Genomic DNA, 24828 nt, shown 5'->3' with positions numbered 1-24828 from the left:
GCTCAAGCTTTTATGAAGTTCGACTAGGACCATCACACGTGACATTCGGGGCCTCCCCTAGAGGCAGAGAAACCTATCCTCCAGGACATCCCGCTGCCCTCTATTCCACGCTCTATGGCCCTGAACCATCCCTTAATGGAGAACGAAGTAGATCTAGCCTCTGGACCCGATGGGTACCCCATCGGATACTTTAAGAGATTCCATTCCATTATAACACCCCACTTACTGACCTTTTATGCAAAGGACATACAGCAAGTTAATTTCCTGCCCACCTAGATTGTGCCACCATTTTTGTCATCCTCAAGGAGGTCATGCCTCCAGACCAATGTGCTTCCTACTATCCGATCTCACTCACCAATGTGTATATAAAGATCTTTGCCAAAATTCTGGCGACTCGCCTGACTCGTACCCTAACCATCTTCTTCACCCAGACCAATGCGGGTTCATGCCGGGGGCAGCATATGCCACTGTATTCATACATGGGGAGAGGAGTTGGCCTAATGGCTAGGGCGGTCCACCGCGAATCTGGGGAACTGGGTTTGAGTCTCTGCAATGACGCTGAACATCCTGTGATGCTGGGCAAATCACGTAATCTCCCCGTGCCTAACAAAAATGAATGTGTCCTCATGTAACGCAACTGGTGCTATGTAAAGCGCTCGATACCCTATTCGGGTCAAGTTCGCGCTATATAAAAAAAAATAAACTCCGTATTCGGCGGGTGCAGGTGGCACTCTCCTAAACACAAGGGGTTGAAGGTAATCGAGCCCTCCTCCTAGTGGACATCTGTAAAGCCTTTGACACGGTCTTGTTGGAGTTCCTAGAGGCGGTCCTAATGAGAGTGGGCCTGGGAACGTTTCGAAGAATGCTCCATCGCCTATATCATAACCCCATGGCGCAGGTCTGAGTGAACGGCATACTACCTGCCCCCTTCCCAATCCAGCAGTGGACATGTCAGGGGTGCTCGTTGGTTTCCAAATATCCCTCTGTAACGTAACACATTTAAATACTTGGGGATTCAAATATCCCACCTTCCAGATTTGGCCTGGAGGCTTAGTTTCCAAAGCCTGGCACATTCCCTCGATGAGACCTACGCTGCTGAAAGAAACTGCAGCTTAATCCAATGGAGAGCAGTGCTGTCTTCAAAATTATGCGTCTCCCCCGCTACCTATATGTAAAAAAGAATTTCCCATACCCAAAGGTTCCAATCCCTGACCTCCAAACTAACCTCCTTCATCTGGGCTGGAGAGCACCACAGAGTGGCTTTTAATTCGGCTGGGAAGTGGCCCTTTGACGGAGGCTGAAGGTCTCCGATATCTATGCATACTCTTTAGCGACACAACTGGCACCCATTAACACATGGTATGGGAAATCTGTGTCGCAGGGAACACCATCAAGTACCGAGTGGCGATACACTGCTGGACAGTGGCTTTACGCCCAATTCAGTGGAACTGTAGGTTGACAGGGCTTACTCCCCTGTGGTGAAACACGTGGCTTCAACAGCTCTCTGCCCTAGAGGGGTTCCACCAATGGGACCGTATAGGTATCACAAACATAGGAGATATTGTGAAAGGGAATGATTTAATGTCCTTCCAGGAATTAAAAGAACAGTATGCCCTAGCAAACACACAATTCTTCCGCTTTCTTCAGATGTGGCATGCTTTGGGGAACGTATCTCCGTCCTGATACCCAGCATATAGCCCCCTTGAAGCACAGGTACTCACGGGGTGGGTGGGGAAAAGAGCAATAAACCAGATCTATCGCTCCTTGACTATTCATGCTCCAGGCGGCTTCGATTCCCTCTGAAAGAGATGGGTTGGATAGGTAGGCAACAATGATTGGAGAGAGGCATGCATGGCACCCAGGGAGCTTGTAATATCCGCACGCCTGCATATGTTAAAGGTAAACTACTCCCACGCAATCTATCTATCCCAATCACGTAAACAGCGTATGTTCCCAGACACCCACCCTCTATGAGCGCACTGTAGACTACCAGCTGCTGATCTCTTCCATTTGGAGTAGAACTGCCCCGGACTTAAACCCTTCTGGCACAGGGTAAAGCGGGAGATCGTGGAGGTCCTGGGGTACCCAGGTGTGGAAATAGTGGGCTTAACGAAGTCTATCTCTATGAGTGAGTTGATCCCAGCATGGGCCACAATCTGTTATTGCAGATCTGAACAGCCACATTGTCTCTCTTTCTCCCTTTTCAATATTTGCAAGTATGGATGATGCTTACTGTTTCTACAAAACTAAATAAAGTTGGTTATAAGAAAAACATTCAAAAAGACAAATCTATGCAACAGTGTGTGGCATTATATGGTCCTTAGCAATATATGCAGTGCAACTGAATAAAAGATTTGTACCTGGGGAAAGATTTTAATTTAACACCTTGCTGGGGCTAGGGATGGGGTGATGGTACACTATATGCACCTGTATCACAGTTCTTTTTTGGTACCAAGAACAGGAGTAACAAACATTGCCCCTCTTCATCTCTGGCAATCTCTCTATTGCCACTTTGTCCAGAAATGACTAAACCTTTTTTGGCGAGGATGGAGCCATGTTCTGCTGAGGTCTAAAGTTGAACAGGAGCAATAGTGTGTGGGAGGGTTGACAAAAAGATGGATGTAACTATGACAACCTACCCGTCTCACTGGTTTGAGGTAACAACATGTTAGCTGGGCAGATACACGTGTTCTGCCCACACCTCAGACCCTCCACCCCCAAAGCCATGGGTGACCTCCGAAACAGGATTCAGAGCAGCTTGGAAGCAGGAGCAGTGAACGATTAAGCCAAGAACTGGCCTTGTTGATGGTGCCCCAGTTATCTGCCACCACCATGCCCAGAGAAGTCTAGAAAAGGCTAAACATGCTGCTGCAGTGGCTGAGAGGGCTGCATCTGCCACAAATCTGGGTCCGTGAGTAACCTCTGAACTGGCAGGCCTGAGAGAGAGAAAGACCAAGGACTAGGCCATCGCACAAGTAACTTTAAACGGCTCCTAAACTGAGTCCACCTTGTCCCCAAACAGTCTGAAGCCATCAAAAGGGATAGTCATGGGGGTTCCTCCATGTCTCTGGACAAGCCCACAGCACGTATCCAGGTACCATGGCGAATCACCAAACCAGAACCCATAGCACAGCCCACACAGGCTGTGGTGTAAGGCTCGGCTCGCAAAATTTACTTACCGGGTCCCATCCGTTGTGGACTGTTTGTGTGTATGGAATTTTGAAACTCCTTAATGAGGGCAGGCAAGATCTCACTCATGATGTCCCAGAAGACATGGGTTTATATGTACAATAAGCAGACTACATTCAGAGATCCCAATACACACCTGGCGGAGGAGTGCATTCTCAATGTGGTTCAATAATATAACAGGTGGGGCAGTAGGAAAGGCATTCAGGTTTACTTTTATTGTCAAATCCTGTATCACAATACTTTCCTGGGTTAGATGCTGAGTCAAGAAGGCAGACCCACCTGAAGTTGAGCTGTCCAATGGCACCTAGCGATAGGGTGAATTAACAGCATCACTGAACTAGGCTGCATCCACGCCACAGAGTGCAAACACTCAAATTAAAGGGTCAGGTTGCAAACTTTCAATAAAGAGATTGGCCTTAGTTTCCACAGTAGGCAACTGTAGTTCCAACATTTCTGCTATCTTATATACTATTAAAGGAAAGGAGGATCTTTTCTGGGTGTGGGATCCCAATACAGAGTCCAAAACGCACTGTTGAGGAATTAACACCATTAGTATTGTGGAATCTAAATAGTCCTAATATCAGCATAGTGAGGGGGGCAACAAATTGTCTGTCTCCTCCTCCTCACACTCCTTATCCTGTGAATCATTCTGAAAATCTTGTATGGCACCTGTGTGTCAGCAGAATAAGTCAAGACCTTGAAGAAATTGATTACCCGTGGGCAAGAAGTCGGATAGGTTTACCTGGATCTTAAGAAGATGAACCTTGCCCGATGCCCATTGAGTGACGGGTGTATGTGTGGTCCAGGCTTGGCTTGCAGAGAAAAAGGTTAAGACACTAGAAAGTTAAGTAGATATCCCTGTCATACTTTGAGACCAAATGTATGGTCTAGTGCCTTGGTTCCACTAGATGGAGTGTTTGTATGAACTTTAGTTAGCATCCTCAACATCAAACGGAAGTAATTGTTTATGTGTTATCTTACAGCAGTGTAATACACACGCATAATGTAGTTTCATTAAGGAACACAGGAATTATGCTTTGCGTTTCGGTCGATTGCACTATGAACTGAGGGAACATAGGGGAGAGGATGTGGTCCAACAGCTGGAGCGGTCGACTTCAAAGCTGGGGAAGCGGGTTCAAGTCTCAGCAGGAACGCTCAACATCCTGTGATTCTGGGCAAATAACTTAATCTCCCTGTGCTTAACAAAATGAATGTGTCCATCTGTAATGCAACTGGTGCTCATGTAAATCGTTCTGATGCCCGATACCATCGGGTCGAGTTCGCGCTATATATAAAAAAAAAAAAAGATTATATATGTTGCATTAAAAATGCACAAAGAATGTCCTAAGAAAAAATTGGCCATGTTATCAGAAACCCTCACAAAAGCATCTGTGCCGTCACCTTGCTACTTACATACTTTTCAACTTCACAACCGACTCACGCCTGCCAGCATGAGCCAAAGGGGGTCATTGTTATCTTAAGAAATGTGGGCCAGTGCACCAGCTTCTGTAAATCACAGTGCTTGTTAAGCGCGGCTACTCACCTGAGCTGGTCTCAAGGCGATGGGGATGGGGGTTTCAGGTCCGGCTGTGCGGTGTGTTTCATTAAAAAAACAAGGTCTTGAGATCCTTCCTGAATTGCATCAGAGACAGGGAGGGCATGAGGTGAAGAGGCATGGCATTCCAGGATTTGGTTGTGAGGTAGGAGAAGGATCTTGCTTCTGTCCTGGTCTTGGGGATCCGAGGGCCAGTGGCCAGGGCCAGTTGGGCAGAGCAGAGGTGTCTGGTGGGTGCGTGGAACGAGAGGCGATGCTTCAGGTAATCAGGTCCAGCGTCTTGAAAGGCTCTGTAGGCAAGGAGCTCAGAAGCCACCCAAGGATAAAGAGCTCCTCCAGTTGCATTGCTGCACCATCACAGACTTTAAACCCAGTGTGGAGAGGTGCCATTTCACCTCGAGCAGTGAATCAACATCATGAGCTGTCAGAGAAAATATGCTATCCAGTGCACAGAAAAGCAGCCTTGTTAACAGAAACAACCACCAAGAGACCTAGCACCACAAGACTCATCAGCGACCTTACTGGGCAAAGAAATATTCCACACCACAAGCCACTAAACTGTTTGTCTTCAGAAACACACTGTCTTGATGATGGGTCAGGTAGAACGTTGGTTAAGATCAGCACCTCAAAAAGCACAAAGTAGAAAAATTGTTAATCGGGGACATATTCTTACATGTTTGTTTGGGGCATCCCAAACTACTTCCTGTCCATTGAACAAAATAAATGGCAGTATAGCCGCTTAATGTAGGCATGGTTGGCAATCCCATTGCAGCACCTGGTGTATACTTTTTAATATTCTGGGCATTACTTTATATAAAACTGACAGGTAAATAGACCCACAAAACATCAGTAAACAGAATGGAAAGATTCACTATGAAATCAACATTACTTTAGAAAAAATGCCGAAAACCACAGAAAGTAGGTCTATGAGAAAAAGCAAATGGTGGGATAGACACCAGGGAGGGAAAATAGAAGAAAATGTTGGTCACTTGTAAACTGTATAACGACCCAGGAGCAGAGGGCAGTCCACCGGGACATGTCTTTACCAGTGTAGAACCAGGGCTAGTAGCGGTTATACTAATGTAGGTTTATTGTTTGTGGTCATAAAAGATATTAAAAAAATACTTTAAGAAGGAAAAAAAATAACCTAGACAGCATGTACGATGGTATGGTACAGATCCAGAACATAGGAAGAGACTGCAGTGAGCCATTCGCTGTAATAAGAAACCATATCTGGTAAATGTTGTAACACGAGTCTGAGAAGATTACTAAAGTACCAAAATACATGATTTACACGTCTAGCCATTAGGAAACAGCCGAAGCTTTATTTCAACATGATGGTTTCTGTAGCCAATCTACTTAGCAATTCTGCAAGTGTGTTGGAAACTAATTAAAAGCGGCAAGAATGACGATAGCGTTATCAATCGCAATCAGTGCTTGCCTACTTCTGTGAATTTAGGACAAAAATAAAATCTTCCCTAGAATTTTGCAATTGCACCACTCAAATTACTTTGATAAAACAAAGCACAATCTTATGCGGTGTCCACAGGCATCTCTTCACCGACAGCATGATGGACAATACAGCAGAGTATGTATTTATGTTGATGTTAGGAGAATAATCCTACTTGCTTTTCCACAAACACAATTAAAAAGCTTTACAGCATTTTTAGCGACTAACTTAAGTACTCTACATTACACATACATTTAACATCTTATAATCTTTCTCACTGCCATAACTTCCCATGTAGAAACTACTTATGTTTAGGGGACATGTGGTCCACAGAAAAATGAAGCTTTTTGTTTTGACCAGTTGCGTTTTTATTTCGAAAAACGTACTTGTTGCAAAAGGCAAAAGTCTGAAAATGATTGAAATTATATGGTCGCATACATATTTAATACGCTGTGGTATGATGTGTCAACCACTTACAGGAAAAGGCAGCAAGTACTTTGGATACTGGAAAATGCTAAAAGTTTAATGAGTTTATTCAGTCGGAATGTAGATATGATGGAGTTTGATAAAAATAAAAGGCAATCTGACTGATAGGCAATTACAATGAAAACTTTTAGTGCTCTATGCACACCTCTGTGCAAGACGGCACAGTAAAAGTTGGGTATTTCAATGAATCACTTCATGTTGAAGTGCATAAAATGATAATATCTTGGCAAGACATTTGACAGAAGATGGATCTTTATATAACTTGCAACTGCTGTTTTAATTCAGAAGTCGGGAAATACAAAAATTTCCCCTAATTGCTTGGCAAAACAACAGCAGTTTTAAAGGCGCATACCACTGTTGTATGATGGTTCATCCAGCGTCCGTATAGCCTACAACTAGATACAAAATTACTTCTCTTCGGTAACTATCTTTATTGGGCATACTCTATCTGCAGATTCCTCAACTCCTAAATCTCATCTGGGTGCAAGACTAGAAAGTTGAAATTGCTCCCTCGCTCCGAAAGGTGGTACCGTGACATCCACCCCAAATATTACATCAGGAGCATGTAAGTTGCAACCCTAACATCTGTTCTAGAACCATTTCCCATGCCCTTAGAGAGAGAGATTAGATCAATGAAACTGAAATAAATTGTGGTGCGTTAAAACTAATCTGGGACCTTACTAAAAGTCGCATGACCACTCCTCAGAATGAGGTGGCAGGTAAAACTGGTGATGGACCTCGCCCTCCCGCTGGACCCAAAAAACATCCAATTGGGATTGTCAAATGATGGGGACATCCTGCAAGCTAAGCTCATATGTAGTGCAGTGGGCCTGGTAATGGCTAAAAAGGACATGGCTAGGTTATGGGGGGCGCCAGAGGTGCCCACAATCCAAGAATGGAGATGGGGGATGGATGTCTACATGGCAGGGGAAAACGTCACATACTACAGCCGAGGCTGCTCTCGCAAATTTCATAACATCTGCAGTTCTTGCGCCCAGGACGGAGTCTACATGGGCACCGGTGACTTAGGGGGTGATGGAAGACAAACTGATAAGACAGAGGTGCTATGCTGCTTCACAGGAAAGAGACCCAGACCACTGCCGGCTGACTTTTGGCCTTGGCCTACGAATGTCTCCTGTGCAACAGTGTCAGCTGTCAGAAATCTGGGGTTCCAATTTTACTCAGACTTATCCTTTGACTTCTCAAGTCAACAAATAGTCTTCTTCTTGCTTTACCTTATTGAACGCCTTAAGAAAGACATTACCTTTACTGCCACAACATCTAGAGCCATTAACTGTCCAGGCGAACATCTTGAGCAGGCTAGAATATGGAAATTCATTGTTCTTAGGGGACCCCGGCCACTTGCTTAATCACCTTTACAGAATTCAGACTACGGTGTCTTGCTGGTCTTTGTCCCTTCATCATCTGGCCTTGGCCTCTTCTGCCTTGGACAGGTTACACAGACTTACTGTTCCCAAAAGTGTTGTCTTTAAATCACTCTTTTGGTGAACTAGGGCCATTTACTGGGTTGGCCCTGTATTCCTCCAAAACAAATTTCTATGTTATTGCCCTGCACACCTGTTATGCTCCATAGATACCAATCTTCTGATCATACCAATGTACAGCTAAGCATGCTTGGGTGGCAAGTCCTTTAAGATCGAGGCCTCTCATCTGAGAAACAACTCGCCACTGTCCCTTCAATTTAGTAGAGATCTACTGTGACTTTGAAATCAATGGAGACTTGTCTTTATACTTGCTACCGATGTGAGACAAGCTAGTATAGTATCAATAGGTCTGTTAATAGCGCCAGGATGCCTTTCTTGGTAAGAGGAGTGATCTACACATAGCTAACGTAACAACATAACATAGTGACATTACAGCTACACTTTACCTGGGCAGGTCTTTAGCTTCTGAATAATTACACGTTTATGGTTATTAGAAGACCAAGTGCTAAAAGACCACCAGGATCATTCTTGAAGTTTACACTAACTTTGCATCAATAATCTTCTCTTAAAATTTTAAATCAGTTCATTAATTAACTCTTTGAAGATGTGCATGTCAGCAGCACTAGGTTTCAGGTTTGAACAGTGGTTTGGCTCAACATTTCATACTTCTGGTGATGCCTGAACAGGCACTATTAAGTACATGTTAGATGCAAGATCAGATATAGTCTGCAGTTTATGGTTTAAAAAATTGGCCAGATCATCGTCTTCCCTGGATCTCATATTAAATTCAAGATCTGTATAGAAATATTAGCTTTGACACTGTGGCAAATGGGAAGGAAACAAAGCACACCGGCACCATAACACATTGATATTCCCATTCAAAGGTCAGGTTACGTTTTAAAGCTATTCCACTCAGAAATATGCATGAAAATAACAGCAAAAGGAAAAGGCCCACGCAGTCCTACATTGCATTGTCAGTGCATGAAGCTGGACGTTTGGGAAGTAATCAGAAGAAATGTAGACAAAGGGTAGCAACCAAAGTACTTATACAAGTTTTATGCTCACTGGTCTAAGAAGTAAACTCTTTTCCTGCATTCATAAGTAGCACAAAAGATGTTAAATGAGAAACAAGAAAGCCTCTGTGGTGAACCTTTAGGATCATTGCAACCTATGTATACAGCATACAAGGATACAAACAAAGGTAATATACTAATTAAACCAAAAAATTACCTGAAATTAACAATTAGAAATTAAACACCATAACCCTCTCCCACCCAAGCCATCAATATTTAGCTAACAGTCAACGTTGGATTAAGTTCCTAAAAGCCTAACAAGCTGGAAGGTAATAAACGTTGGTCAAAGTGAAGGCCCACCCCATGAAGACTGCACACTTTAGACCTTGCTTTCTCTCCTTAGTACAGAGAAGATGATGTTGGCTAAAGTTATTAAGAAACACCGAAACCACACTTGGCGGGAAACTGAGGTATTAGCTCTGCTTCTTACGAGAAGCTTTGCCAGAGGCTTTGCTAAACCGCCATTCAGGGAGGACAGCATTCCTTCTACTTTCCACATTTTCAAAAGGATTTGTTTATGCAGATTACACAAGAGGTAAGCTTGACAGTGAATCATTCTCATTCCAAGGTAACACATACAATTTAAACATTGCCAGGTGAGCGAGATAAAACTAAAACTTATCAACCAACAATTCAAGCATCTAATAATCAACTTCCCATAAATCAATATTTTAAACAAATTAACATTATTCGTAAAAATAGAGAAAGCTTTTAATTTATCTGCAATGTTCTCTGCGAGAGGTGAAGCGTGGGGGAGAGTAAAAAGCATGTAAAGGTAAACTCATTGCAACAAACATTGGTAAACTCATTGCAACATACATTCTGAAGGTGGGGAAAAATAACACACCACAAACAGACGAAATGTCGTACAAAATTAACCTGTACATTACGCTGCCAATTTCTCAACATTTTCAGCTGATTAATGAAAATGGAAACCCACAGGCGTATACAGTTATGCGCACGCCAATGGTGCCCACTGAAGCAATTAGTCATTGATAATCCTAGACAAAAAATCGTATCTGCAAATAGCTATCGTGAATATGGCGAACACATCATCATTCTTTTGAAACATCTCACACTTGGGGATGTTCTGGGTACTATAGCTCGCCACTAGAAAACATATACCAAAACCAATAGGCTTTGAAATTACCCCGAACGCTTTATTTTTTTTTAATGTAAACTTCAAATTATAAAGAGATACATAGTGAAGCATGAGATTTCGTTGTCTACTTGTTAGCATACATTGGAGGGAACACGATTCAAATAAGGCATAATGTGCATCTGTATATTATAGACTATAATTTATGAAAGATAATGCTTGCACCTGTGTCCTCTCGAATATATATTTTTCAGCGGGCTGTGTATGTGAAAATAAAACAGGGCCATGACACTGATCACAAGAAGGACTGCCTCATCACCATCCAGCATGGATGTCAAATCCTTCCTCAACGGAACGTCACCAAGACGGAAATTGCATTTGTCAACAATGATTGTAAACGAGAAGTGGAAATAAGGCTTTTAAAGATGAATGTGGTTGATTTCTTTACATTACTGGACAGAGAAGGCAAAGTTCTGGACATCCACACTAACACCAACCCAAGTTTTAAGGTTTATGTTGCAAACACGAAGACCTTTCATCCAGTAGAGAGTCACACTTGGCACCTTTGAAAAATGTTGTACATGTAACAGCCCATTTCAGTAAGGGTTCACGTAAACATGACAGAATAACTCCAAAACTCAGAGAATTCACTGGCTTCCACCTCCTACATGCATCTCATTTAGACCTGCTACATTGTCTACAAGACAAAATCGATCCAACGTACAGGAGTAGCATCAAAAGACTGGCAGAATACATATTTTGAATTAATGAGGAAGAGGAAATAAATATTGATTCATTAAGTCAAAGTCAAATGCTTCACATTGGCCCACAGGCATTTTATCCTTAAGAGAGACAGAACTGGTGATGGGCGAGTTTTAAATGTACTTACTGTTCTAAAATCTGATCATATTTTCCCAAGGCATCTTTTTCAGCGATCACAGCCCGTTCTTTTTCTGCTACTGCGTTATCCTTTGCCTCCCTCAGATTTCTGTAAAAAATAAAGAAAAGTGTCACAGTGAGAAAAAACAGGGAACAGTTGGTCTTTAATATTAATGTTGACTTGTAGAATATCAAACAAATTGTCACTACAAGCAACAGACAATTGAACATCTCTGGTCGGAGACTGGAGTGTAAGTTGACTGATAAATAGAAGCAAATCAGATTAAAGAATGATGAACATAAATATAGATAATATAAGGTTGCAATCAGTGTTTCAGTTTACTTTGATAAAAATATGCAAATAAGCAAGAACACGAACACACGTCCGTTAATCTCCTGATAGAAGGAAGATTCTACATCTTAATAAGAAAGGCCCTCCATGCCCCCACAAAACCAAAACACCACCTGCACTCCTCTCATCATCACTCCTCAACGGCTTTGCCCTGGAAGCATGGTCTTTTTTAGGAGGAATCAGTCAGTTCAAAGGCAGGAGGTGACCAGAAAACACGAGCTTTGGAACCTAGTGAGCACCAAAACCTAAAAAATGAACCATTCCACCATGAAATACGAGGAAAAATATGCGCTAAGTCCCGAAGAGGTTGTAATGTCTGAGTGGGGGGAGAAGGATAATGCACTTTTTATGTTTAGGTATGACACTTGTGTAATTCTTGGAGAACATACTGCCTCCCAAAAACATTAATGGGCTTTGTGTTACTTTTCCCAGTCATTGGGTTCTATCGCTTTGTAATGATCAGCCATAAGATTGAGACAGTATTAATAATATCTTGCATCAGCCCCTAGGAGTATTTTATTCTAAGCTTCGTCTTAATGGCTTGTTGAGTTTGTGGAATTCAAAGTTCAGCCCCTAAGAAAGGAAGGACATAGGCTGTGGACTTATAAACCGTTACTTTATTATATTAACAAGTTAGGTGGTGTAAGGGAGAGCCGGTCTGCTTGCCGCCGTGCCACAGTCCCCCGAGTGCCTGTTCCGCGTCACCTCCTCCTGTAATGCCTTGCGGTGGGTCATGTGACTCGGGAGGCTCGACCGCGACACTACAGAGTTTATCCTTCTGCCTACAGTGGATTTGCATGAGCGACTATTTTACATCTGAAATCCGTTGGCGAGCAGCCCTAGTTTCTCACCATAAATAAGGGCAATGTGAATTGAACCTATATAAGGACATTAATCTGGAAATCTATATACGGTATCTAAATCGACACACAACACCCACTCCATTTTCGTATGAACGAGATTACTAAATCCTAAACACGTTAAACATATCTAAAATAGTTTCGCATGATTTTCTAAAACATGTCCAAAAACATATGTCTAAAAATTGCATTTAAAAGTGTTGCTGTACATATTAAAGCAATGCTTCATTCTAAGCATATGTAGATGTTTGAATGCTACATGAATGAATCAAACATATATACATGATGAAATGGCTCGTAAATATAGAAGAAAAAGGGCCGAAACAATTTCATTTCAGATTACATAATCATTTTGTTGAGGACAAGGTCATATATTATCTCTGGAAGTTTTCAAAGAATTCTTGTTCTCTATGAATAGTTCTACTATAGGAAAATTACTTGTGCCAAAAAATGAAAAATACAAATTTTGAAAAAAATATTAATCATAGAAAAAGTTCAGAAGTTAGTCCCTTGTTTTTGAAAAATTAAGGTCAAATTCAAAGTCTCTCAGAACACTGTGTACCAAAATCAAAAGTCAGTGTTAGGACTTGGAGAAAACATGAAATCTTTAAGCTGGATTACCTCGTTTAGAAGACTAACCGCACATAGATGAGAAGCATCGCCTTCAGCATTGGTTGCATCAGCAATGTTTGTATCGGATGTTACCTGCGTGCCTGTTGTTTCCTCTCGTACCTCAGCAGTAGCATTTTGCGTCTGTGAGATCTCAATGAATGCCGTCATCAGAATTGGTAGCCGCTGGGGACAACACAGAGCATGGGCCGTTACCGGGTCTAGCAGAGTATCGATATCCATAGGCATGACTGATGGGAGTGTTAGACAGATATCTAGCGCGTATTCTTCACTGCAAAGCAGGCAGCGTAGAACAGGTTAGATGCAATCTTGCCAGATTGGTCTAAATGACAGAAACCATGTGGTATTTAATTCTCGTAGACTCGGTAAACCCAAAATTTGGACGATGCGCTCACGATACTTCATCTCCAATAGAGCTCTCTCTATGGTGCTTGGAGTGTCGGTGATTAGGCTTGCCATATCGGAGCAGTGGGAGCAAAAATAGGATCCCTGCAACAAGTCCAAAAAGTAGTGGCAGTCCGTCAAACACAGAGTGCAAAACGTTTGGAAGTATTCCGAGGACTGCTTGAAAAGGGCCTAACAGTCCTGAACACACGGTCTTAATTACATGTACAATACCGCTCATATCAGTCATGTTTAAGATACGATCCAACATTTCTGAGAAATGTGAGGGGCAGTTTGTATTCAAAAGGGCATGTATCTCGGCAGCAGTCCTAGCGACTTGTAGATCATAGGTTCTTTGGCTGAGGTCAGTGGCACAGTTTGTTGCAAAAGAATGGCTTTCATTCCGCTTAGAGTATCAATTCGTATAGAAGAGATGTTCAGTGAATGCCATAAAGGCGACTCCCTGGCTGTCTTGGTTTGTGGAAACAATACTTGCATACAGCAAGTGACCCTGGATGAACCAGTCACTAGATATGGGATACCTGGCAACGTGCCACAGCAGCTTTGACCATTCAACATGGGGTAACTTCAATTAGAAAGTAGTCCAAAAATTGGATTAATCACTGCAGCTGGTGAACCTTGCAGGTGACAGGATAAGTTCGTAGTGGAACCATCGCAGGTAAGTTAATACCCTGACAAAGGAGAGAACCGTTTAGTGCGTTTTCACAGTTAGAACAGCTAAGACACACTTCACGCCTCCCACTCCAACATCTGTGTGTATGGTAAATCCCAGGATGTCTTGATGTATTCCTTACCCAACATTTCATATTTTCAAATTCAAATTCAAAAGATCTTTATTCGGTTATTCAAACAAACAACCATAAAAGCACAGTTCAATAGACAGAATTTAAAAAGAAAAAGGTTAAATCGATCTAAAAACCTCTTCCAGAATTAAAAAAATTCATCATGTACAATACAATGTTAAAAACAATTTAAAACATTTATCCCTCCATGCTGTTTCTAAATTTTAGTGCTAGTTTTAAAAAAAAGTTACAAATAAAGTGCAATCGTGGGTTAGCAGCTGTAAATAACAAAGTGCAGGTCTAACCTGTGTAAAGTTCATATTTTTGAGCAGGGGCCTTAAGTAAAGCCTCTGAGGTATGTCATAGTAAGGACAAATGAATAGGAAGTGCACCAAGTCCTGCGGAGACACATTGTCGCAGCCGCAGGACGGTAGCACTTGTCCTCGGTGGCTCCCCTTGGGAACGGCAAGCAGTAAGTGAAAAAAGTCCAAACGGAACCTTGTTAGCAACAATCTATCAAAGCCCGACATTGGCCAAGACAAGTACGGTTCCACACTGGGTGTAGATTTTATTACAACATATTTACGGACACTGCTTTTGTTCAGTTCCACCTCCTCTCGATGCAGATACCGAGAAAGGGAAAATGTTTTCCTCACATATGTAACATCAGATCTGCTGATAGAATCAGGTCTTATAAAAAGCTCAGGACGCCCCAATTCTGAGAAGCAGTCTTTCAAGTATTTGAGCCACGGGATTTTGTGCATATTGTCCCAAGATAAGGCTTCTCTCAGAAGTTGGTGATTAAGTGGCAGGTCTTTGTTTAGCCAACAATTTAGCCAGCAGATTAGAGATCGTAGAGCTATAGTATTGCTTAAAAAGGGGACGCCTAGTTCTTCATGCACTATAAAACTGTCCGTTCTCCTTGGGACCCCCAGCTACTGTTTCAGGAAATTATTTTCTACTACCGCCAGGTCATTGATTGCCGTGTGCCCCCAGAGCTCGCTCCCATAACAGGCTAACACCACACTCTTTGCCTGTTAAATTTTTAGCAGTACAGCAATTGGGCGGTTGCCCATTTTCCTAGCAAAGCTAAAGATGGCTGCGTTAGCCCGAGTTAACTCCCCCCTTTTCCTCTGTACTGCAGGGCCCCAATTCAACTGGTTATCAAACAAGACACCCAGATATGAAAAGGTTTTTGTGGTAGGGATCTTCTCCCCATTAACATGAAATGAGAATGTCTTTTTGTGGCCCTTCCCTACGTTCATTACAAAGTATTTTGTGTTGTTAATAGCAAGATATCGGGATTTCATGAAGCTGTAAAAGGAGTCGAGTAACGATTGAAGCCCTTTTGCGGTCCTTGCCAACAAAACGGCATCGTCCGCATAAAGTAAAACGGGTAGGCCTTTGCGCCCAGCATAGGGGTAATCTGCTCCTGTGTTTAAAAGGTTCTCCTCCAAATTGTTAATATATAAGTTAAAAAGAAATGGAGCTAAAATACAGCCCTGTCGCACTCCCCGATGCACCCCAAAATCCCTTGTTACCTTTAGCTCTTGGGAGTAACGTACATTGGCTCTCGTGTCCTGGTGCAGATCTGCCAGCAAGTTAACTAGATTTTGCTCCACGCCCATATGGCCCATGGCCTCTCAGAGCTTAGCCCGATTGACACAGTCGAAGGCTGATGAGAGGTCCATAAAAGCCATGTATATTGTGCCCTGACATGCCAAAGTGTATTTTCCCAGGACCATATACAAATTCAGACACTGTGAGATCGTGGAGTGGCCTGGACTAAAGCCGTATTGGATCGGGGAACTTATATTATGCTCTTCCGCCCAGGTTGTTAATCTGTTCAAGATTACCCCCCCCAGCTACTTTGACCACAGAATCAATTAAAGATATGGGTCTGTAGCAGGACGTACTATTACGGTCCCCTTTCTTGAACACGGGAACTATCGTGGAGACCCCCCACGACCTAGGGCATCCAGATACAGCGGATGCATTAAGCACAGCAGTAAGAACAGGCGCCCACAGTGATATACATGACTTAAAAAGGTCCGGGGGCAAGCCGTCGGGCCCTGGAGCTTGATTACTTGTTAAGCCCTTGATTCCCTTTTTAACCTCGCTAATGGCAAAGCACAGAGGGTTATCTTCTAAAACACCATTTTTTAATTCTGCTTGTGGTAAATTGCTATTAAAAATAGAGCTAAAATGAGAGACCCACTCTTCTTCTGGTATGTTAGTGCCTACAGCGGAGTTACCTGTTAATTCAAAAAGAGGTTTATTTATGATTTCCCAAAACTTTGCACTGTTTCCAAGGATTTTGGGATCTAACAGGTTTTCCCAGATGGAGGCCTTCACTTCTGATTTGCGTTTAACTAGGGACTTATTATAGTGAGTGCGTGATGCCCTGATTCGTGCCAGGTCTCTGGGCCTGGCCTTTAGGACCGCCTTTAAGTCACCACTTGCCTTAGAGCAAGAGTGATCAAACCATTTCGGGCCACTGCGAGCCGGCCCCGTGAGGGGCACGGTTAACATTGCCCCAACTTTAGAAACGATACCGTCAAAAGCAGACAGGATCTCCTGGGGTGGAGGTGCCGAAGACACACAGAGAGACAACTCAGGGCCACACGTGTTGTTAATTAATTCGTACAACTGGCTCGAGTTTACCATTGCCCACTTTAAACGTCGTTTGCCATCAGTACATTTTAAGACACCACCATCTAACCTCTTCTTACGCGATTCAAATATCACACCACCCAGTTGGATACAGACTGGTCTACTGCTTTGTATGGGCCACATAGTGTGGTTTGATCAGGTCGATGGACACACATTTTTTCTTCTTTTTACCAGCAAAGGGCGGCAGTCACACTGTTCTCGATCCGAAAGGTACTGGTTGTCTGTAAGAAGGCCCAAATTCCTTCTTGTCTGCGATCTTTTCTCTGACTAGATCGTCAAGCTTTGGGATCCAGACAGGCCTTGCTGGGACGGCCGGATTTTTTCCAGTGGTGGTTGGCTTCAGGAACACGTTGCTTTGTTTCAATCTTAGTTTATTTAAGTCCTGTAAAACATCCAAATTATCGTTGATATAACATTTCTTATTTTCCACCACTGTCCCATGACTATCAAGATCCGGAACCAACATTCTTGTCCCAAATAGGACCTCATATCGAGTGACACCCACTAGAGAATTTCTTGGAAATTGTTTAATGCATGTTGAACCCCATAAAGATGTTTTATCCACCCATCACCCGAACCTAATACCCTAGCTGTTATAGACTGCTTTATGTCCTGGTTTTTTCTTTCCACAACAGAATTTCCCTCAGGATGGACTGAAGAAGAATACCGCAATTCAACGCCCAAACTGGCCATGGCTTCTTTGTAAGCTCGAGAGCTAATCACAGAGCCCTGGTCAGAGTGTAGTGTGCCTATTGCGTATGTGCCGATAAAGGCTTGCAAATCTTTTATAACAGTTCGAGCATCAGCGAACGCTGAGGCCACATCCAAAGGGACCTTGAACATGAGTCCATGCGACCATGGTATATTTATAGTTACCATCCCTATGTAAGGGACCGCAGTGGTCCAGGTAAACACAAGTTAATGCTTTATCTGAAATTAACAGGAGCATCTGCGCAGGACGTTTCACAGCAGAGACTTTCATCTTTTAGCATATATCACAGTCCGGGACATAATTCTGGTCTGTTTCGTAATGCCGGGCCACCAGTATTGTTGTTTTAATAAGGACACCGTGGCGGAAAACCCTGCATGATCAGAGGCGAGCCCTTCATGTGCTGCCAGGATTAGTCCTAATCTATGTTCCATGTTTGGAATTACCCTATCCCCCACTCCAGGAATTCGAGCAAACGGAACATATTTTGCACCAGATATATACGAGTATTTGAGTGGAAACACTTTAGGTAACGCTGCAACGCTGCCTTTGCTTGAAGCATTGACAGCCAGTATTATGTCACTGTCTATTTTCGTTTTTGAACGAGCGATTGCAGCTACAGAAGCCGTTTGCACAGCCCCTTTCTCGGCTTCATAAGCCAATGAATTCCCATGAACGCCATCACGTTGATGACTCACCGTGTGTATCACGTGAGTTTTTTGTAGTCCGTTACGCAACTGAACTACTTGTTCCCAAAGACTTTAGTGCTGGATTGTGCCACCTTTTGCATCTTTGAAACCATTTTGAAGCCAATTCTATAAATATTAATTATATGATTGTATACAATAGAAAGAATCGCACACTATGAGTGTGGGGAATTCTCGATACGTATTTTCAAGTGCCATTATGAGTGCTTGCAGTTGAGCTCGCTGAGCTGTACTATCTCGTAGAGATTGCGTTTTTGTAACCCTAGATCTAAATTTGCCATCGAGCATATGACCTTTAACGATGGCGCATGCTGCACTATTAGCTTGCTTACACCCCGTAGCGGGTTGTGCAGATCCGCCAGTATCAATTATACATTCATACTAGTCTGGAGGTAGAATTTTAGTAGGCAGAGTAGATTCATGTTCGTATTGCAGGAATGCTTGTGTTTTCGAATAAGGATCAAAAATGTATTCAACATCAGTTGCAGCAAGAGAATTAACCCATGGTATCCATCTAGGATGTAAAGCTTTTGCATTCGGAAGGCTGGCTTTTGTAACTGCCTCTAAGGCTGGCACGGGTGTTATGACCAAAATGCGTTTTCCCTGTGCTAGGGCTCTTTCTTTTGCTACAGCGGTTTGAACTGCAGTCAGAATTTTTTCTGTTGATGTAAATTTCATTTCTGCTTGCATGTACAAATGTGATTTGTATGCAATTGGTACCTTTTTATCTTCATTAAAAGTTAAGTAGGTGAATCCGCATTGACCCGGAATGATTCGGATCACTAAGTTGCGTACGTTTACGCGTGTTTGTAAATGTTTTGATGCTAACATGTCTGTTTGTAGTGAACGCAAAGTTTTGGTGTTTGTTTGTCCAATTTATTGTTTTAAAATCAGGTTTGATGAATTCGTAGAAAAGTTTAACCCTTTCTGCGTAGTTTAGAATGTAAGTTCTTCAAAAAAATGAAACCTAGAATCGACTAAGTTTTTCAGCGTTTTTGGAGGTTGGAGCAGCGCACACTTTTCTTAAAAGTTGGCTGCCAGGCTTTTGCCTCCACTTGATAGTTCATATCCTAGAAAAAGGACGTTGAGATGGGCAATTCTTGATTTTTTTAAATTAAATTTATACCCTTAAGAGGCGAAGCCCAATATAATGGTGTTCACCCTGTTCCAGTGCCTGTTCAGGTCATCGTCTGTCAGATAGATATCATCGACACATGACAATGCCTCGTCATCATAAGTTTGTAGTAACTCTGTTACCCTTGCTGAGAATAACCCCAGACTATTCTTGAATCCTTGAGGGAGATGAAAGAATTGTAGTTGAGTCCCCATTATTGAGAAAGCGGTCTACTGCCTACTTTCAGGTGCAATGTATTGACAAAGAAACCGTTAGAAATATCTAATGTGGTTTTATATTTTGTACGCACAATGTTTTTCATTAATGCTGTACTGAGTGCATTTTGCACTGAAAATGTTGTACAACAAGAGTTTAGGTCTCTGTAATCCAAAACTAGACGATATGTATGGTCTGGTTTGGAAACAGGAAACAAAGGATTGTTCATTGGTGAGGTGCATGTTTCAATCACCCCTTGGTATTCAAGTTGATCTAAGATCTCCCTGACCTGTTTTGTAGCTTCTAGCTTAATTGGATACTGCCTTTGTGCAGTTGATTGATTTTTTAACTGGATTTTGTGGTGAGGTGAGTCCTCATCCTATCATACATGATTTTTGTATAATGTGGGCTTGGGCGACAGCCCATTTCCTGGCATAATTATATTTTTAATTTATTGGAACATGGTTGGAGAACGCTGGCATAATGATGTCTTCGCCATGTGGGCACTCTCTGACAAATTCTGATGACCAGTCCCGTTCTGCTAGAAGTATATCATAACCCTTTGAAAGTCACTCCCAAAAGAGTGCTTTCACTTTTCTTGGTATGTCTCCCTCCATCCGGAGTGTTATTTCATTTAACCTTCGCGGAGAACTAACCCTGGTGTCTGCAGTCTCAACTTGAATGTATTCATTCAGGTCCACTGTCTCCAGAAGTCCCTTCAAATTCTGGCGAGCTATTGATACTTCTGCAGCACTGTCCAACATTGTCTGAGCCCATTCTCTGTTCTTGAGCTGTGTTCTCAGAATCCTCGGCATGTCTGATCTTCAGACCTGCTACTTTCTTCTTGGAGAATTGAGGTTTTGGTTTGTTTTTCTGAACGTGTTGTTGTCTTTTGACTTCATGCGTTCTTCTTTGTGATCTGACCGTCCTCTTCATTCGGATGTCTGTGACGATATCTGAAAGGTACGAGAGAAACATGTGTCAGTATCTTGATACCTGCAAACACAACAATGATGGACAGAATGTGGATCAATGTCACACATTCACCCCAGTCAAAAGATCTGGGACCAAATCCATCGTTTTTCCACTCCACACCACCCTGGGTTAGACAATGGCGATATGCAAATCAGCGCTGACCCTGTTGCCCCATGGGAACAGTCCAGTCCGAACTACAAAAGCCATGTCCTTCCCAGAACGGAAACAAGCATCCGAGGACCGGCCCGGTTTCGAGGTAACACCTCTCATCAGCCCGGCTAGCTTGATTCCAGTGGTGTGGAGTGTCTGGGACTCACGTCTGAGCATCCCCAGTACACTTAGAGCGGTAACTGCAAACACAACAATGATGGACAGAATGTGGATCAATGTCACACATTCACCCCAGTCAAAAGATCTGGGCCCAAATCCATCGTTTTTCCACTCCACACCACCCTGGGTTAGACAATGGCGATATGCAAATCAGCGCTGACCCTGTTGCCCCATGGGAACAGTCCAGTCCGAACTACAAAAGCCATGTCCTTCCCAGAACGGAAACAAGCATCCGAGGACCGGCCCGGTTTCGAGGTAACACCTCTCATCAGCCCGGCTAGCTTGATTCCAGTGGTGTGGAGTGTCTGGGACTCACGTCTGAGCATCCCCAGTACACTTAGAGCGGTAACTGCAAACACAACAATGATGGACAGAATGTGGAATGTTTTTTGCAATTTTCACCCCGAGTGGGCTGGGTATGCTCAGACGTGAGTCCCAGGCTCTCCACACCACTGGAGTCAAGCTATCCAGGCTGATGAAGGCTGATAGCCAGAAACCGGTCCTTGGATGCTTGATTCCGGTCTGGTCAAGACATGGCTTGGTAGTTCGGACTGGACTGTTCCCATGAGGCACAGGGTCAGAGCTGATTTGCATATAGCCAGTGTCTAACCCAGGGTGGTGTGGAGTGCAAAAAAACGATGGAATTAGGCCCAGATCCTTGTACTGGGGTGAATGTATGACATTGTTCTACATTCTGTCCATCAACTGTGTTTTTTGCAATTTTCACCCCGAGTGGGCTGGGTATGCTCAGACGTGAGTCCCAGGCTCTCCACACCACTGGAGTCAAGCTATCCAGGCTGATGAAGGCTGATAGCCAGAAACAGGTCCTTGGATGCTTGATTCCGGTCTGGTCAAGACATGGCTTGGTAGTTCGGACTGGACTGTTCCCATGAGGCACAGGGTCAGAGCTGATTTGCATATAGCCAGTGTCTAACCCAGGGTGGTGTGAAGTGCAAAAAAACGATGGAATTAGGCCCAGATCCTTGTACTGGGGTGAATGTATGACATTGTTCTACATTCTGTCCATCAACTGTGTTTTTTGCAATTTTCACCCCGAGTGGGCTGGGTATGCTCAGACGTGAGTCCCAGGCTCTCCACACCACTGGAGTCAAGCTATCCAGGCTGATGAAGGCTGATAGCCAGAAACCGGTCCTTGGATGCTTGATTCCGGTCTGGTCAAGACATGGCTTGGTAGTTCGGACTGGACTGTTCCCATGAGGCACAGGGTCAGAGCTGATTTGCATATAGCCAGTGTCTAACCCAGGGTGGTGTGGAGTGCAAAAAAACGATGGAATTAGGCCCAGATCCTTGTACTGGGGTGAATGTATGACATTGTTCTACATTCTGTCCATCAACTGTGTTTTTTGCAATTTTCACCCCGAGATGGCTGGGTATGCTCAGACGTGAGTCCCAGGCTCTCCACACCACTGGAGTCAAGCTATCCAGGCTGATGAAGGCTGATAGCCAGAAACCGGTCCTTGGATGCTTGATTCCGGTCTGGTCAAGACATGGCTTGGTAGTTCGGACTGGACTGTTCCCATGAGGCACAGGGTCAGAGCTGATTTGCATATAGCCAGTGTCTAACCCAGGGTGGTGTGAAGTGCAAAAAAACGATGGAATTAGGCCCAGATCCTTGTACTGGGGTGAATGTATGACATTGTTCTACATTCTGTCCATCAACTGTGTTTTTTGCAATTTTCACCCCGAGTGGGCTGGGTATGCTCAGACGTGAGTCCCAGGCTCTCCACACCACTGGAGTCAAGCTATCCAGGCTGATGAAGGCTGATAGCCAGAAACCGGTCCTTGGATGCTTGATTCCGGTCTGGTCAAGACATGGCTTGGTAGTTCGGACTGGACTGTTCCCATGAGGCACAGGGTCAGAGCTGATTTGCATATAGCCAGTGTCTAACCCAGGGTGGTGTGGAGTGCAAAAAAACGATGGAATTAGGCCCAGATCCTTGTACTGGGGTGAATGTATGACATTGTTCTACATTCTGTCCATCAACTGTGTTTTTTGCAATTTTCACCCCGAGATGGCTGGGTATGCTCAGACGTGAGTCCCAGGCTCTCCACACCACTGGAGTCAAGCTATCCAGGCTGATGAAGGCTGATAGCCAGAAACCGGTCCTTGGATGCTTGATTCCGGTCTGGTCAAGACATGGCTTGGTAGTTCGGACTGGACTGTTCCCATGAGGCACAGGGTCAGAGCTGATTTGCATATAGCCAGTGTCTAACCCAGGGTGGTGTGGAGTGCAAAAAAACGATGGAATTAGGCCCAGATCCTTGTACTGGGGTGAATGTATGACATTGTTCTACATTCTGTCCATCAACTGTGTTTTTTGCAATTTTCACCCCGAGTGGGCTGGGTATGCTCAGACGTGAGTCCCAGGCTCTCCACACCACTGGAGTCAAGCTATCCAGGCTGATGAAGGCTGATAGCCAGAAACAGGTCCTTGGATGCTTGATTCCGGTCTGGTCAAGACATGGCTTGGTAGTTCGGACTGGACTGTTCCCATGAGGCACAGGGTCAGAGCTGATTTGCATATAGCCAGTGTCTAACCCAGGGTGGTGTGAAGTGCAAAAAAACGATGGAATTAGGCCCAGATCCTTGTACTGGGGTGAATGTATGACATTGTTCTACATTCTGTCCATCAACTGTGTTTTTTGCAATTTTCACCCCGAGTGGGCTGGGTATGCTCAGACGTGAGTCCCAGGCTCTCCACACCACTGGAGTCAAGCTATCCAGGCTGATGAAGGCTGATAGCCAGAAACCGGTCCTTGGATGCTTGATTCCGGTCTGGTCAAGACATGGCTTGGTAGTTCGGACTGGACTGTTCCCATGAGGCACAGGGTCAGAGCTGATTTGCATATAGCCAGTGTCTAACCCAGGGTGGTGTGGAGTGCAAAAAAACGATGGAATTAGGCCCAGATCCTTGTACTGGGGTGAATGTATGACATTGTTCTACATTCTGTCCATCAACTGTGTTTTTTGCAATTTTCACCCCGAGATGGCTGGGTATGCTCAGACGTGAGTCCCAGGCTCTCCACACCACTGGAGTCAAGCTATCCAGGCTGATGAAGGCTGATAGCCAGAAACCGGTCCTTGGATGCTTGATTCCGGTCTGGTCAAGACATGGCTTGGTAGTTCGGACTGGACTGTTCCCATGAGGCACAGGGTCAGAGCTGATTTGCATATAGCCAGTGTCTAACCCAGGGTGGTGTGGAGTGCAAAAAAACGATGGAATTAGGCCCAGATCCTTGTACTGGGGTGAATGTATGACATTGTTCTACATTCTGTCCATCAACTGTGTTTTTTGCAATTTTCACCCCGAGTGGGCTGGGTATGCTCAGACGTGAGTCCCAGGCTCTCCACACCACTGGAGTCAAGCTATCCAGGCTGATGAAGGCTGATAGCCAGAAACAGGTCCTTGGATGCTTGATTCCGGTCTGGTCAAGACATGGCTTGGTAGTTCGGACTGGACTGTTCCCATGAGGCACAGGGTCAGAGCTGATTTGCATATAGCCAGTGTCTAACCCAGGGTGGTGTGAAGTGCAAAAAAACGATGGAATTAGGCCCAGATCCTTGTACTGGGGTGAATGTATGACATTGTTCTACATTCTGTCCATCAACTGTGTTTTTTGCAATTTTCACCCCGAGTGGGCTGGGTATGCTCAGACGTGAGTCCCAGGCTCTCCACACCACTGGAGTCAAGCTATCCAGGCTGATGAAGGCTGATAGCCAGAAACCGGTCCTTGGATGCTTGATTCCGGTCTGGTCAAGACATGGCTTGGTAGTTCGGACTGGACTGTTCCCATGAGGCACAGGGTCAGAGCTGATTTGCATATAGCCAGTGTCTAACCCAGGGTGGTGTGGAGTGCAAAAAAACGATGGAATTAGG

At 43.9% G+C, this 24828-nt stretch overlaps 1 protein-coding gene across 1 annotated transcript in view; it reads right to left on the bottom strand.

The window, feature by feature from the left end:
- The window catches only part of PIBF1 (progesterone immunomodulatory binding factor 1), an 853407-nt gene that overhangs the window by 629992 nt on the left and 198587 nt on the right, over positions 1-24828 (bottom strand). Inside the window, exon 10 of the mRNA XM_078656041.1 lies at positions 11187-11285. Coding sequence (XP_078512167.1) covers positions 11187-11285 — 99 coding nt within the window. The remainder of the gene's footprint in view (positions 1-11186; positions 11286-24828) is intronic.

Source organism: Lissotriton helveticus, chromosome 8 (genome assembly GCF_964261635.1).
Source record: "Lissotriton helveticus chromosome 8, aLisHel1.1, whole genome shotgun sequence".
Taxonomy (NCBI): Eukaryota; Metazoa; Chordata; class Amphibia; order Caudata; family Salamandridae; genus Lissotriton; species Lissotriton helveticus.
This window is presented reverse-complemented; position numbering and strand designations above follow the sequence as displayed.